Consider the following 17,459-nt stretch of genomic DNA (forward strand, 5'->3'; position numbering starts at 1 on the left):
ACTCAATTACTAGGAAATAACTTTACCAGGGGGATGGGTATTGCCATTAGATGTGTAAGGTTCTTGTATTTGAGGGGAAGAGGTTTGAATTATTTTCAGATGTTTTTAATAAAGTGTAAATATTGAAAACTTGGGACAACCAAGAAAATATAAAGATAGAATATATAATTTCTGAACCAATAGAGGCATAAAAGGAAATAAAACGTTGATGAGTCCAATAGAATACAGTAACAGAGAAGAATTGAAAGAAGGATGTAGTACAGAGAAGCAGCATATGAGATGTTCAACACAAATAGGTCATTAATCATGGTAAATATAAACAGACCAAATGGTGAAAGGTGATATTTTCAGCATAGAAAGTGAAATGGAGCTGTATGCTGTTGACAAAATTACCTGGTAAGATATCTAGGTATATATACTAGGTATATACCAATCAAAAATTAGCTGGCTTAAATATATTAGGATAAATAGACTTTAAGGCTAATGAATATATTAATTTTAGAAAGAATCCTGCAATGTGCAGAAAATCTCCAAACTTATTTCCACCTAACCACATAATCTCAAACTATGTGAAGCAAAATTTGACAAATATGGAAGGAGAAATGAACAAATCCACAGAGTAGGAGAATTTATTATACTTCTTTGAATAAGTGAAAGATCAAGCTGACAGGACATTAGTAAAGCTCTACTAGACTTGACCAACACAATTAATGAGATTAGGTTTTCCTTTACCTGATAAGCCTACCGTGGCTCTGCTGGAAATAATTGTCAAATTTTGCCATTTACCTATTACACCACTTTGATCTCTCTCTGGGCTTCTTTCTATGCTTTAGGGCATCTGTGAGCATGTACAGGTATTGGCTTTCAGCGAAATCTGACAGGGAACTGCATACCGGTCTTTCTTGGTCACAGATACTTACAAACTTCATGGGGAGAAAAGTCCAGTGCTCTCAGCCATTTAGAATTGGTTAGGAGAAAAAGGCCACATGCCGTTCATTCTCTTAGCATCCCTGAAAACCTTTTTCCTTCCTTGATTCCTACTTCCATCTCTCCTTTTTTTTTTAATCCTCCTTCCTTCTTCCTTTCTTCCTTTTTTCTTTTTTCTATCTTTTTTGATACCTCTCTTTCTTTTCACCCTTAAACATTATATGATTTTAGATCTTGTGTGTAATAGCAAAGCAAAAGTGGTTGAACCTTTTTTGAAGTGACAAAATCCATTTTAACCAGTATTTCAAAAATTGAATTTGTCCATAAATAGTGTGGGTCTTTATCATTTTAAAAATTGCTTTTGCTTTATGGAATAGTATAATAACTTTGACAATCTAAGCAGCAAGCCATTTCAGAAAACAGTTTTTCCTGAATGGATGATACTAAACTACTACTGAAGAAAACAGTTTACAAAATAAATGAAGCACACTCTAAAATATGTAATTGCTGAATCCTTTTCTTTTTTTTTATATGAAGTCTATGGCATACTTCATGTTTCTGGTATTAATAATAATAATAATGAGCAGTCATTAGCATACAATGAATCTGTCATTTACCGGAGTATTTGTGAGGTCCATGCTCGGGCACCAATAAGAACATGATAAAGTAACTAAAATGGGTAAAATCCCCAATAGTGTGTGATTTGGTCTTTTTGTTTGTAGAATAGAAAAAAGAATCTGCACTGAAACTTTCTAGTAGTAGATGGAAGTGAGATTAGCAAATGGGCCACAAAATTCTCTGAAAATATAATTACTTGTGCATTCATTCACAACAAATAAGTATTTATTATAAATTAATTTATATAAATGAATTCACATCATAAATATAGTAACTCTCTTGATATCTCATTTTCTGAATTAAGATATGCTTGCTAATATTATACTAAATAATTAACTGTGGAAGATAATGACGATTTGGCTATATCACTTAGTCTCTTCCATATTTCTGATGTGCTTTCATCTAATCATGAAACATTAAGGCAGAAAGAAACCTAATAGAAGTCAGTTAATCAAATTAGATTCCATAGAGCCCTAGCGTTCTTTTAAAATGCTTTTGTCTGTCTATAGGGGAGCTGTGCAAAAGAATGGAAGCTTCTAGCTGCTCATTCTACTTCAACTAGATCAACTCTAGCTTACTTTGCTTTATATTTATGTATTGAAATTCTGTCTTTGGTATTTTTCAGACACAGTGCCCCAAGCCAAAAAATAAGACATTTAAAAGCCACTCATCAAATCTTACTCCTTAATTTAAACAGATGAAGAACTTAAATTCTAAAAAAAAACACCTCTTTAAATTGTTTACCTAAGGTCACACAATATAGGAAAGGAGCTAAAACTAGAAAACAGGATTTTTAACTCTCGCCTTACCAGTTTTATACACGTATCTTCCTTTGCAGTTAAGACGTGGTAGATTGTTTCAGTAAAGCTCATGTGGATCACATCTGGCTGTACATATGTTTTGTGTAGTCTCCTCTCTTGTTGACCCTGGTCTTGGCCATGTGACTTGCTTTGGCCAATGGATTGTTAAGGAATGTGAAAGAAACTGATGTACGATGACCATTCATACATGAGGGCTCTCTTTTGCTGTTAGTAATTTTCATGTACTATTTGAAACATTGGGCTCATCTCATGGGTTAGAGAGCTCATGGACAGAATTCCCAGTTGAGGTCCCAAATTATGAGTGAGCCCAGCTAATACCACATAAAATACATGAGCTTTCCCAAATGAGGTCAGACCACTAAAGCATGAGCAAATAGATGGTTGTGTCCTTAAACCACTAAGTTTTAAGGTAGTTTGTTTTTGCACTGATAGTTAACGAAAAGAACAGTATTGACTTATTGTCCCAACCATGACCTTTCCTAGGATCCAAGCGTAGCATATTTTTATGGATTATTTAAAAAACTGTGCATCACACTGACTTCTTCTAGTAGCTAATGTTATATAAAATTATGTATTCTTTCATTGGAGAGATTCTGTCTTTATTTCCTTCATTTCCTTCAGTAACTGCAGTCTGTTAAATTTAGATATATTTTGTTATCTTTAATTACAGAACCTTGGGAACTGCCACAGTTACTAGGATCATATGTGTAGGAAAGGCCCCAGGTGAGCTACATCTGAGTAGAGTAGGGATGGAAAGGACAGGTCCAGATTGTCCCTAACATATGTGATGCCAGTTCAAAAGTACAGGTGGAAGCCCATGTACCATATGTCTAAAGTTTTTAAGTGGTAAGTCAAACTAACAAATTTTTAAATAGATTATATTCTATTATTCCACCCTGGCAAATATAACTTTACACCAACCTGTAAGACCAAGTTTGAATTTAGAATTCTTGGCCACCTCAGAGTTTTGCCCTAGAATATGATAGCACAGAATAGCTGGGCCCTGGCCAGGTGCTCACTCTGTTCTCTTCCTTCCTTCAACTTCGACAGCATGTACCTTAAGAGGTCTCATGTACAAATTTGTGGATGCATCAGCCCACATAATTAATCTTGGTCTCTATCCTCCCTTCGATAGCCACACATTAGGTTTCAATTCTAGCAGTGTTCCACTGAGAAAACTTTCAAAGAAAAGAGTCCTGTGAAGGTCCTGGAAATAGGATCCAAACACTCTGGATTGTGAATTATGGCATCCCATGAACTAGGAACACGGATGGGGCTGGGTTACATGTAGGCCTGTACCATTGGGCCCACGTATTCCTTGCATGTCCAAAGAGATGGTGCCAGAGGAGACTCAGAGGCCCTAGAAAGCATGAGGCCCTGGATGGGAAGCTCTCTTTCCTGGGTCTAAGGGTGTGAGTTTCGTTGGGGATCCCCAGCATCAGACCCTGAAACAAGGTCTTGAGAGCAAGTAGTTTGAGAGGTGATCTCAGAAACCATAGGTAAGAGTATGAGAGAGTGAGAGACATCAAGGAGAAGCCAATTCAGGGACTGTTAATGAATAGTCACTACTATTAACATTTTGGGCTCAGTTGCCCTGGGGATCTCTAGGAGTTCGTGTAGAATTCACTTTAGAGTTATTCCTACCAAAAGTCAAAGACGCTGGGTTATTTTTCCACCGATTTGTTACATATTTGTTGAGGACTACAAACACATTTGTGGTCTGATCCATGTGAAGGCTGAGTACCCTCATATGTTCAGAGAAAGCCCTCGGAGAGAATGTCACAGTTTTCCATAAAGCCATTTGCGTACAGGGAGGATTTAAATGCCCAGGGGACCTGGCAGGGCGTAGACAGTATCTGCTGCAGTGCAGAACTGGAAAACACTTTGAGAAAACATATCCCAAAAAGAGAATGATAGTTTGATGATATAATGTAGCCATAAAATTTCCAAATTTTTAAAAATCCAAATCCTCTCCACCTCTGCTATTTTACATCTTAAGGGAATGTGGATACTGGCTTAATTCAGAAGTGACTTCCTGTTGATAGTTTATGATATTTCTACTTACGTTTGTGGCATGAATCAATTAAATTACAATTGTTTTATCACTGTACCTTCAGAAATAAAGTGATCATGGGTGCCTGGGTGGCTCAGTCAGTTAAGCATCTGACTTCGGCTCAGGTCATGATCTTGGGGTTCGTGAATTTGAGCCCCACATTGCGCTTGCTGCTGTCACCACAGAGCCCGCTTAGGATCCTCCATCCCCACCTCTCTACCCCTCCCCCCCAAAATAAATAAACATTTAAAAAAAGTGATCATTTCCATGAATTCCACTGTTAGGATGGATTCCTTTTCCAACTGGTAAAGGAGAGAGGCTGGCACTGTGCATTCCTTAAGGTCTTTACTCATGAACATTTCATGAGTTGGAAAATGCTCACTTAAGAACGTCCTTGGCTTTCACTTTCACACTCAGTATCATTAAGAAGTCGATATTTTTAGGGAAAAGGGAGTAGCATATAACATAAAGCTTTTGGTAGGAGCTTTACACTGGGACTTGTGCATTGAATCATGTTTACTATTAAATAGCCAGTTATTCTCTGTCTTCAATGAGAATAATAATTACTCTTGAGTTGCTTAAATTTCCTATTCTAAGCAGTATAATTTTATTTAAATTACCTAATCTAAATATTTTCCTTTCAGTCTGTTCGTGAAAGAGAACGATGAGGTTTCTTTATTTCTGTTAATAAAGCACATGTTTTGATCACATGATTATCTCACCTGGTTTGTTCTAATGATGTTGTCACAACTCAAATAATTCTCTCAGAATGAAAACAGTCCATGAATCACTGATGATAAAATGTGACTGGAGTCCTTTTTGAGAAGAAAATTTTTATTCTAAAATTAAATTTGATAGAATAAAAATAACAACATTCTGACAGCCTTTGTTTTCTCTTTAGACCAGCTGATAATCTTGAACTTTGCTTAGATGTAATATAGATTTCAAATGTGATCCATCGTCAGTGTATTTTAGTATACAATGTATAACACTAACATTATATGTATTATGTATGACACATAGAAACATACAGCATGCAGCATGCTACAGTGCATGTAATTAATATGTTTTTATAGTATATAACACCTAATGTATACCACACATATACAAATCCCCAATTCGATTTTAAAATGATTTAAAGCAATTAATGTTCTTACAGGAGTGACTGATTTTCTTTGCATAAATTTCAGTGTATTTGAAAACAGGTTTGCCATTTTTAACATTTGAGGTGCTAAACGTGAATGAATTAAAATTATAGCTAATTGATGTCATAATACTTATCTGGTCATTGGTTGATAAGCTTGATTTGTTTTCTTGGTTTCAGAAAACTTTCTAATACAGAACTAGGCTTTAATCATTTTTTTATCATTTCTTTTTTATCTATTACTTAAATACTTTGCCATTAGTGGGGAAATTTATGTTATATTCTTATACTACATCCTATTTTAGTGTCATGAGATTTCTATTTATTTTATAAATAAATTTTTGCATATTTTATTTATTCATCTTCATTTCATGGAGGATGGTGAGCTGCAGAGAAAAAAACTAGTGTTGATTAGAAGGAAAAGACAAGCATAGAAGCCTACCCACCATTAAACTGCTGTTAACTGTTGACTTAAGGTTAATGGTATAACAAGGTGATGTGAGAAGTATTATTTGGGCATGCCTCCTTCTGCTTCCCTTGTTTTTTTAACTATGGAAAAATTATCTCAACCTGCTGGTCAAGCTACAAATTATTTTGATTAGTATGGAACAGAGTATCCCTAAGTCATAGAAATGTGGCAGACAGGGACACCTGGGAGGCTCACTTGGTTGGGCATCCAACTCTTTATTTCAGCTCAGGTCATCATCCCAGGGTCCTGGGATCAAGCGCCGCATTGGGCTCCATGCTGAGCATGGATCCTGCTTAGGGTTCTTTCTCTCTCCCTCCCTCCTTCTCTCTCTCTCTCTCCCTCTCCCTCTCCCTCTCCCTCTCCCTCTCCCTCTCCCTCTCCCTCTCCCCCTCCCTCTCCCCCTCCCTCTCCCCCTCTCCTGCTTGCACACACTCTCTCTCAAAATAAACTTAAAATAATAAATAAATGAATAAATAAATAAATAAATAAATAAATAAATAAGAAATGTGGCAGACAATAATGCTCACCAAATATTCCACATATCTGTCTTATTTCTCAGTCTCCATTCAGTTAGATAGAGCCATGGGTTTGATTCTGACCAATTAATTAATTGGCCCTTGGAACAATACAGGTGCTAGGAACAACTCCCCCTTGCACAGTCGAAAATCCCTACTTTTGAGTCCCCCAAAACTTCACTACTAATAGCCCCCTTGGGCCCCTTTGTTGGCCAGAAGCCTTACCAATAGCATAACAGTTGATTAACACACATCTTGCATGTTATATGTATTGTATACTGTATTCTTGCAATAAAGTAAGCTAGACGAAAGAAAATCCTAAGGAAGAGAAAATACATTTACAGTACTTTCTTGTATTTATTGAAAAAATTCTGTGTGTAAGTGGACCTGCACAGTTCAAGCCTGTATTATTCAAGGGTCATCTGTAATGTGTATTATTTTTTTAATGTATGTTTGTTTGTTTGTTGGTTTGTTTATTATGAGAGAGAGAAAAAGAGAGAGACAGAGAGAATCCCAAGCAGGCTTCACATTGTCAGTCCACAGCCCGACACAGGGCTTAAACCCACAAACTGTGAGATCATGATCTGAGCCGAAATCAAGGGTTGGGTGCTTAACTGAGCTACCCAGGCACCCCAATGTTATGTGTATTACTTTTGAGTTGAGCACTGAAAAGCTCGTGAACAAACATCCAGCCACTTTTCTTCCCCTGACCTGTACTTGCAAGTACAGTTGCAAGCTCATGGAATCTTTCACAGAATGGGTCTCTGAGTAGATCTTCCTGTGACCTATGTAAGATATATTCTGTCACTGATAAATAAACTTGCTTATTATGCCCTTGAGATTTAGGAGTAGAGTGTTACTTCAGGATAAGCTAGTTTCTTCTAGATGATACAATATCATTAAATACAATAGTATTACATATTGCTTTACCCCAAAATGAATTTTGGGATTTATGTGATTAAAGATGATTAAGCTATTTTTTAAATGTTTTTGATAGTTGCAGGTGGATCTGTTCTAGTTCCTTTACGATTTGTTCCTCTCAGTGCTGGACGCTACCCTTGTAAAATTTTGTTGACATCACGGTATGATGTGCGTGTCTATTGCATTGAAGGTATAGTAAATGCAGAAGAACCAGAGGCCAGGTTTGAATTTGAAACACCAGCATTTGAAGCCCTTACCCAGAATATTCCAGTGGTAAGTGCAAACATTTTTTGTACTTTTTTTCATCCCCACTGCTACTGTCTCAATTAAAGTCCTCCAAACCTTCATCTTGAACTAGTAGAATTTCTAATTGCATTATCTGCTGCCATTTGTTTTTCCACGTTGATGACAGGAATTTATATTCCTGAATATAAATGTTACCATGTTACTTCCCTCACTAATCACTTCCATTGGATCTCATTCCTTAAAAAATTAACTCTAACTTCCTTAACTTATCATCACATTCCTACTCAAAAGGAATTCCTGGTTCCACCAGGCAGAGTAATGATCTGCCTCCAATCTCTCTACTTCAAATTTCGTTGTGATCTTCACAATTGAGATGGGTTCATGGGCACTAAGAACAATGACTGTAGCTTGGCTATCAAAGTGATACTACAGCATAGAAGAAGGTTATATATTTGTAAGGAATGTTGAATTTTCTAGACTAGAAATTGGTTTTTGTTTGTTTAATTATTAAAGATATAACAAAAGTCTACTCAAAGCACAGAAATTTGTTCTGATGGGATATATAAGCTTGGTGATCTGAGCAGTCTGCCAGAGAGATTGCCCATAATTAGGAGAAGAATGTGTGATTCTAAGACCATTTTATAATTTTAACAATAATTAGTAAGTTAAACAAATATTTCCTTAAATATTAAATAACCCATGGATCAGCCTATTTGACATTGAAAGCATAGTCATGCTCATGCCTTATGTTCACATTGTTGATAGTTGTTCATAACAACTATGACTTTCAAGTGGTAATTTTTCTGAAATGTAATTTAAAATATAATATATAATTTTATTAAAAATACCAAGAACTAATATGTAACTCAACTTCATCATCATCATCCCTCTGACATTTTTCTACTTTTTTTTCACGCTTTAGAATAACAAAACAAAGAATGAATGGAAATGTCAAGTTACTATAGAAGGAGAATGGTTTTATGGACCTTCTGTTTTATATGTTGGAGCAGGTGAAACTGTGCAGTATCCTCTCACATTCAGACCTATTTTGGAATGTGAGATTATGGTATGAACTCACTGATTTTTTTTCCCTAGTATTAATAATGTCTATAAATTGATGTATGATATTAACATGTCTAATTTATGATAAATCTTCTTGCAGAAAAGTTATATCTTCTATGATTTTGATCATCAGTATTCACTCTGCTTGAAACCTTAATAAATGTTTTAACTTGAGGGATAAAATTTCTGAAATTCACAACGCCCCTGGCTGCCAATACTTAATGTCTAGATTATTTTTACACAAAATGTTTAACAAAGTAAAATCATTGTTCCTTTGTTTTTATTCATTGATGTAGGTGGTACTTCAGAGAATACTTTCTTAAGACATATTCCTTTGACAAGGACATAAAAACGTATGGAATTGCTATGTACAAGAAGGCCTATATAAACTCTGTCATTTAGAGAAAGTCCAGAGAAATACAGAGCTTTCACAGGAAATTCATCTTTATTCATTCAGTAGAAGTATTTAGACATAAACCGGAAAAGTCAATGACTGACACATCCTTGACAGCTCATTTCATTAATCAGATTCAAAGTTAATCAGATAGCAGAGATTGTTGGGCATCCGACTGTGACTTCTATAGTGCTGAAATTTGGCTGATTTGTCACAGGGCAGACTTATTGTGCAAAATGAAGCAGATGGTATGGAGTATGTCTTTGACATAAAAGGGATTGGAAAAAGACCCCTGGCCTTGGAACACATCATTATAAACTGTCAAGTAGGAGAAATGACAAATAAACCCATAATGGTGCCCAATCATACAAAGACCATCCAAACATTTAAGGTAAGATTTTTTTCTTTAAGTCTGAAAGTGTTTTCAAAAGGACTATATTGAATTATATGAAATTTTAAAACCACTTAATTTTACTTAACTAGGTGAAGCAGTGTCACATAAGAACATGCTTAGAATTCTACTTCTCGTTAGGCCAACAACTATTAAATTTCTTTTCAATTGTAAAGTTGAAATAACATCAAACAAGTTTTATATTTAGGTATTAGTATATAATCATAAAGCATATTAAAATCTACCTATTTGAATCGTGTACTTTGATCTGAAGAAATTGTATATGATAACAAAAGGCATTTTCAAAATATTTTGGATAGCTCATCCCATTTTAATGTGAAATCTGTAAACACAAATTTTCAAAAGTGTATCCTATCATTTATCAGCGTAAATAATATTGGGAATGTGAAGAAATGCATAATTGTTTACATTATTTTATATGAAGCCTTTCACCTGGCTGTCCTCACTTGATTTAAGTCAATCCTAAAATAAATTTTTTCACCCCCCGCTCCCACATTTATCTACAAATTATTGTGTGCCCAAGAGAATCTTTGAAAGAAGATTCACATATCTATCCATCATGAGTGCCTGAGTTTCAGAGGGTATTAGAGAGGTCTGGAAATTCTCTGGGTTTGCCTCCTGATTTTTTTTGTAATCCTGAAAATAATATGTGCTTTGATTTTCTTCTTTCCTTACTCGATGGCAAATGGAGTGAATATTAAGAATGAAAATGTCATCTTGACACTCCCCTGCTGAGACTTGTCCTGTCATCTCTTACCTTCAGGATAGAATCCATACTCCCTGAAGTGGCTTTTGCTGTCCTTTAAAAGCTCATCTGCTCATTTTCATCTCCTGCCACTCTTGGCCCCAGAAGCACTCAGCTCTTTGTAAACAGAATTTCCTTTTGCTCCTGTCTGGAGCTCTCTATACAACTCCCTATCTTCCATTTCTCTTTCTCCTCTTAATTCTTTAGGGCAAGTCTTAAATGCCACTTTTCCAAGAATGATAATAAAAGGCATTTTCAAAAAAAATTGGGGAGTGCCTAGGTAGCTTAGTTGGTTAAGCGTCTGACTCTTGGTCTCGGCTCAGGTCATGATTTCGCGGTTTGTGAGTTCAAGCCCCGCATCAGCCTCTGTGCTGAGGGTGCAGAGCCTGCTTGGGATTCTGCCTCTCCTTCTCTCTACCCATCCCCCATTTGTCCTCCCTCCCTCCCTCTCTCTCTCTCAAAATCAATAAATAAACATAAAAAAATTTTTTTTCAACGTTTATTTTATTTTTTGGGACAGAGAGAGACAGAGCATGAACGGGGGAGGGACAGAGAGAGAGGGACACACAGAATCTGAAACAGGCTCCAGGCTCTGAGCCATCAGCCCAGAGCCTGATGCGGGGCTCAAACTCATGGACCGTGAGATCGTGACCTGGCTGAAGTCGGACGCTTAACCGACTGCGCCACCCAGGCGCCCCTAAACATAAAAAATTTTTAATAAAAATAAAATAAAAATAAAATTTTTTTGAACAGCTTTTAAATTTTATGGATTATAAAACTGGGGAATAGATGCCTTTCATGTGCTTTGACAACATTTTTTTACCTGTTCCACCATCATACATACTATATAATATTGCTATTACCTTTTCATTATTTTCCACCAGATTATAAACTGAGAAAAGGGGCATGTCTCTCTTATCTACATATTTATACCTTTCATAAATTATACTATCGAGCACCTAATAGCTTTTCAAGGAAGATTTTCCATATTTTTATATTTAAAGTCTTTTTTAAGTTTTTATTTATTTATTTATTTTGAGAGAGAGAGAGAGAGTGAGAGAACACAAGTGGGGGAGGGGCAGAGAGAGAGGGAGAGAGAGAATCCCAAACAGGCTCTGCACTGTCAGTGCAGAACCCGATGCAAGGCTCAAACTCACGAACTGTGGAATCATGACCTGAGCCAAAATCCAGAGTTGGATGCTTAACTGACTGAGCCACTCAGGCTCCCCCCGTATTTTTATAATTAAAAAGCTCCAAAAATTATAAAAGAACAGAAATGTATTTAAGATTTAAGAAAGATTTGTTCCTAGAGATGTTATCAATAGATACAATATCACCTTTCTTTATTTGAAATTTACCATTGTCTTTAATCAACACAGGATAATGAGCACTATGAATTTGCCCTTTCATTTCATTCATAATATTTGGTTTATTGCTTGCCTTTCAATAGAAATTCTGTTGGGGAACAACTGAGGTAGTACTAAGGAGAAAGGCTGGGGAGAGAAGCTTTGCTTTATACTTTGAGCTTTAATCATACACTTGCTTTAGGACCACTGAAATGCTTCTGATTCTCCATCTTCATTCCTTCATCTGTGAAATGAATTTGACCTCTATGCACTCAAGATTGATTCACATTCCTTTCCCCTGCTCTTTCTCTCTTTCAATATCTTTCTCTTTGTGTGATTATTTTCTTTAATCTATAAATAGTCTCATATTTTTCCATTATAAAAGAAAACTAGGGGCGCCTGGGTGGCTCAGTTGGTTAAGCATCTGACTTCAGCTCAGATCATGATCTCGTGGTTTCTGAGTTCAAGCCCCGCATCGGGCTCTGTGCTGACAGCTCAGAGTCTGGAGCCTGCTTCGGATTCTGTGTCTTCTTCTCTTTCTGTCCCTTCCCTGTTCTCTCTCTCTCTCTCTCTCTCTCAAAAATACATAATAAACATTACATTTTTTTAAAAAATAAAAGAAAACTTGTCTCTACACTATTTCTTCTTTAATTATTATCACCTTTTTTAAATTAATTTGGTTTTTTTTTTAGTTTTTAGTTTTAGTTTTTAGTTTTTAGGGCTTTTTTTAGTTTTTAGTTTTTTTTAGTTTTAGTTTTAGTTTTTTAGGTTTTTTTTTTTAGTTTTTAGTTTCTCTTAAATTCTTGTTAGTTAACATATAGTGTAATGTTGGTTTCAGGAGTAGAATTCAGTGATTCATCACTTACATGCAACACCCAGTGCTCATCCCAACAGTTGCCCTCCTTAATGCCCATCACCCATCCAGCCCATCCCCCTGCTCACCTCCCCTCCAGCAACCCTCAGTGTGTTCTATGTATCAACTATTATCACCTTTATTGTCCATGATTGCTAAACTTCTTAATTTATGGCAATCCATTTATAGCTCTTCTTTTGGGCTAAAACCTCTGCCACAGAGATCACACTTGACTTCTGGTCAAGGAAAATCAGTTATTTTACTGAGGTATCTGCCTCACAATTCCTGTAGTGTTTTGCAATGTCAGTCTGTCTTCTTAACACTCTTCACTGTTTATTTTATACCATTCTGTATTCCTCATTTCCCTGCCATTTCTTGATTTTGATTATTACTTATCTGGTTCTTTTATTCCTCTAACCTTCTGATGTCTCTTCAGGTTTACATCTTCCAAAGTATCCTTATGTCTTTACGACGTCTCACTTGGCAGTTTCTTGGCTTCAAACTGCCACCTAGGTACAAATGCCAGCTTCACACTTTTCCTCAAGACGTGTGTTGTCTCAGCCCCTCATTCTCAACTGCTATACACCTGCACTTTGACAATCTGCTAACAACTCAAGCTCAATATATTCTTTTCATATATTTTCTTTGTTCTGTTTTTCATTACTGCTAGTAGTCACTTTTATGCCTTTTTAAAAAATCCTTTTAACTTATATTTCATCTTACTGCCCTAAGAGTAGTTTTCAGTAGGAGGTTGTGACTTCCTTAATATGAAAGAGAAAATTAAAAATCAGAGAACATAATTGAGATACAGGTACAATGCTGTGGAAAATAGTTCTACAGTAAGGAAAACAACAGGTGTGGGACTTCCAGAATGGTAGAGCAAGGAGTTTCATAAATCAGTTTCTCCTTAAAAACAATAAAACACTGGCACAAGTTGTCAGAATGAAAATTTTCAGGCCTTGAAATTGAACAAAAACTTAAAATAATCTGAGGAATATTTGCTCAAGAAAAACTTGTAATCTTGGTAAGAGCAGAGTGATTTGTGGTATTTTTATTTGGCCTCTTTCTATCCCCCTCTCCTCAGCTCCTCAATCTTGCAACCATAGTAGCTATGAAAACTTGCAGCCTTGCAAACAAAGGAAGAGGCAGACAGAGTATGGATCTCCTTATAATTCCCATCCTCAGGACATTGTCACAATTTGCCATTCCTTGCAGCTCCCTCTTTAGCAATTCCCCACTAGCAGAGTGTTGCCATTACCTGACTTGTCTCAAATCTTGCTCTGTTGGAAAAGCCCTATCTTCAGGATATTTGCCAAAAAAATAGTCAGCAGTTATTATGTGACACTATAGTTGCCTGAGGCTGCAAAAACAGCTGTGCCCAGCAAGAGTTTGGCCAAAAACTTGAAAGGAAGATCTGAAGAGTGAGAGGTCCTTAGGGGATTTTAAAAGCTCTGAAGTATTGCTGGGGAACAAGCAGGCCACATGCATGGGTAGCATTGTGCAGTTGACCAGAGAAGTCCTGAGAGGGTGCCAGGTCTTTTGTCTCCACAGACATAGAGGCACTATGGGAGCTGGAAGTGAAGGCTGAGGCAGAGTTGTCAGATCCCTGAGTGCTGAAAATGTGCCATAATACATATGCAACGCTCCTCAACAAAGGGTAGACAATTTACCATTCGCAGGCGTGTAAGGAAACCTGGGACAAACTATTGCTGGCCACTAAGCTAACTCAGCGGGACTTAAGTGAACACACGCTCTAGTGAATGCAGAATATACAGGATTGGTCCAGAAAAGTCACTAAACCAGCAAAGAACAAACAAGAAAAAACAGCAACAAAAACAAACCATTGGGAGTTAATGATCTGATTCCAAAACTGGCTCTATTGGCTTATCTAAAAGGCACATTTTTCCACAGCAAAAATTATGAGACAAAGAAACAGGAAAGTATGGCCCCTACACGGGAAAATAAGCAGTCACTAAAAACTGTCTCAGTACGGGCCCACATGTAGGACTACTAGACAAAGACTTTAAACAAGCCTTTGTAAATATGTTCAATGAGCTAAAAGAAATATTTTCTGAGGAGTTAATGAAAAGTTCCAAAAAACAGATAATAGCAATAATATAGAGATTATTTTAAAACTCTGGACTTGAAAGTACAATAGAAAAGAGGAATCATTCACTCTAGGGACTCAGCATATTTTCTAATTTCATTGGGATTTCTTTTTTGGCACATTGATTATTTAGGACTCTTTTTTAAAAATTATTTTTATTTTATTTTATTTTATTATTATTATTTTTGAGAGAAGAAGAGAGCATGAGCAGAGGGAGAGAGAGAGAATCCTAAGCAGGCTCCACACTCAGCACAGAGCCTGACAGGGGCTCGACCCCACGATCCTGGGATCATGACCAGGATGGTCATGAGTCAAGAGTCAGCTGCTCACCCAACTGAGCCACCCAAGCACCCCTATTTAAGGGTTTCCCAAATTTCTTTCCATTTTTTATTTCAAATTTAATTCAATTGTTCTCAAAAGAAAACGTACTAGATATAATTCCAGCCCTTTTAAATTTATTGAGGCTCCTTTTATATCCCAAGGCATGCTCTATCCTGGAGAATATTCCGTGGGTACTTGAGACATACTAAAGGGCATCCATGAAAATCCCACAACTAGCATCATACTTAATAGTAAAACAATGAATGATTTTCCCCTGTGGTCAAGAACAAGTCAAGGATTTCTACTCTTGCCATTTCTGTTTAACATTATACTGAAGATATTAGCCAATGTAGTTAGTTTAAGAACAAGAGACAAAAGGCATTTACATTGTAAAGGAAGAAATCAGAGAATCTCTATAGATTTCATGATCTTATAAATAGAAAATTCTAAGGAATCCATGAAATATATTATCAAACCTAATAAATGAATTCAGAATATTTGTAGGATACAAGGTCAATATACAAAAATCAATCATTTGTAGCAATGAACAATTCAAAATGAAATTAATAATCAAATGATTGATTTTTGTCAAACTTGTTCCTAAGCATTTTATTTTTTTTGATGCAATTGCAAATGATTATTTGCATCAAAAAAAATAAATAAAATGCTTAGGAACAAGTTTAACAAAAGAAGAGTAAGACTTGTCCATTGAAAACTGCAAAATATCATTGAAGGAAATTAAATTCCAAAGACATAGAAAGACATTCCATGCTCATGGATCAGAAGGCTTAATATTGTTATGGCTTTGATATCCAAATTGATACATAGATTCAACACAATATCTATCAGAATCGCAACTGACTTTTTTTTTTGCAGAATTTGACAAGGTAATCGTAAAGCTTATATAGAAATGCAAGGGACACAGAACAGCCAAAGCAATCTTGTGAAATAAAAAGAAAAGTGGATAATTCATACCTCCTGATTTTAAAACTTAATGCAAACTCCTAACTACAAAACTATGATATTAAAGAAAATTTGGTACTGGCATAAGGTAGACATATAGATGAATGGAATACAATAGAAGGTCTAGAAATAAACCCTTATAATAATGGTCAATCAGTCTTTAACAAGGATGCCAAGAGAATCATTGAGACAGAATAGCCTTTTTTAAAAAATGGTACTGAGACAACTATCTTGTCAAACACAAAAGGATGAACTTGGACCCCTAACTCATATCATATGCAGAAGTAAACTCCAAATGGATTGTAGACCCAAATTTAATAACTAAAACTATAAAAACAGAATAAAACATAAGAGTAAGTCATCAGGAATTTGGGTTAGGCAATTATTTTTTAGATATGACACTAAAAGCAGATGTGGCAAAGCAATAAATATAAATAAACAAATTGAACTTCCAAGTTAAAATGTGCGTCAAAGGATACCTTGAAAGAAGTGAAAAAACCCACAGAATGAGAGAAAATGTCCATATGCCATATATTGGACTCTACAACAAAATGAGAAGTAACATTTCTTTTAAAATGTGCCAGGAGTTTAAATAGAGAGTTCCCAGTGAGCAATGAAGCACGTGAAAAGATGCTCAGTATAGTAGCCATTAGAGACATGCAAATCAAAATCACAATCAGGTACCACTTCACACTTATGAGGACGGCTATAATCAGGATGGCAGATAGTAAAAACTTTGCGAGATGTAGAACAGTAGGAGCCATGATGCCTTGTTGGTGAAAAAGAAAAGGGTGCAGTCATTTTAGAAAAGTTTTGGAAAAAATGAACAAATCAGGAGACTATAGATGCTGGAGAGGATGTGGAGAAACGGGAACCCTCTTGCACTGTTTGTGGGAATGCAAACTGGTGCAGCCACTCTGGAAAACAGTGTGGAGGTTCCTCAGAAAATTAAAAATAGACCTACCCTATGACCCAGCAATAGTGCTGCTAGGAATTTACCCAAGGGATATAGGAGTGTTGATGTATAGGGGCACTTGTACCCCAATGTTTACAGCAGCACTCTCAACAATAGCCAAATTATGGAAAGAGCCTAAATGTCCATCAACTGATGAATGGATCAAGAAATTGTAGTTTATATACACAATGGAATACTACGTGGCAATGAGAAAAAATGAAATATGGCCTTTTGTAGCAACGTGGATGGAACTGGAGAGTGTGATGCTAAGTGAAATAAGCCATACAGAGAAAGACAGATACCGTATGGTTTCACTCTTATGTGGATCCTGAGAAACTTAACAGAAACCCATGGGGGAGGGGAAGAAAAAGAAAAAAAAGAGGTTAGAGTGGGAGAGAGCCAAAGCATAAGAGACTCTAAAACTGAGAACAAACTGAGGGTTGATGGAGGGTAGGAGGGAGAGGAGGGTGGGTGATGGGTATTGAGGAGGGCACCTTTTGGGATGAGCACTGGGTGTTGTATGGAAACCAATTTGACAATAAATTTCATATATTGAAAAAAAATTAAAAAATTAAAAAATAAATAAA

At 36.2% G+C, this 17,459-nt stretch overlaps 1 protein-coding gene across 1 annotated transcript in view; it reads left to right on the forward strand.

Annotated features, from left to right (window-relative positions):
• Window positions 1-17,459, forward strand: part of LOC125917905 (cilia- and flagella-associated protein 47-like) — a gene marked incomplete at its 3' end in the record, with an annotated part of 51,085 nt that overhangs the window by 27,230 nt on the left and 6,396 nt on the right. Inside the window, exons 3-5 of the mRNA XM_049623987.1 lie at window positions 7,545-7,741; window positions 8,637-8,780; window positions 9,388-9,561. Of these exons, the coding sequence (XP_049479944.1) occupies window positions 7,545-7,741; window positions 8,637-8,780; window positions 9,388-9,561 (515 nt within the window). The remainder of the gene's footprint in view (window positions 1-7,544; window positions 7,742-8,636; window positions 8,781-9,387; window positions 9,562-17,459) is intronic.

This window comes from Panthera uncia, unplaced genomic scaffold (genome assembly GCF_023721935.1).
Source record: "Panthera uncia isolate 11264 unplaced genomic scaffold, Puncia_PCG_1.0 HiC_scaffold_288, whole genome shotgun sequence".
Taxonomy (NCBI): Eukaryota; Metazoa; Chordata; class Mammalia; order Carnivora; family Felidae; genus Panthera; species Panthera uncia.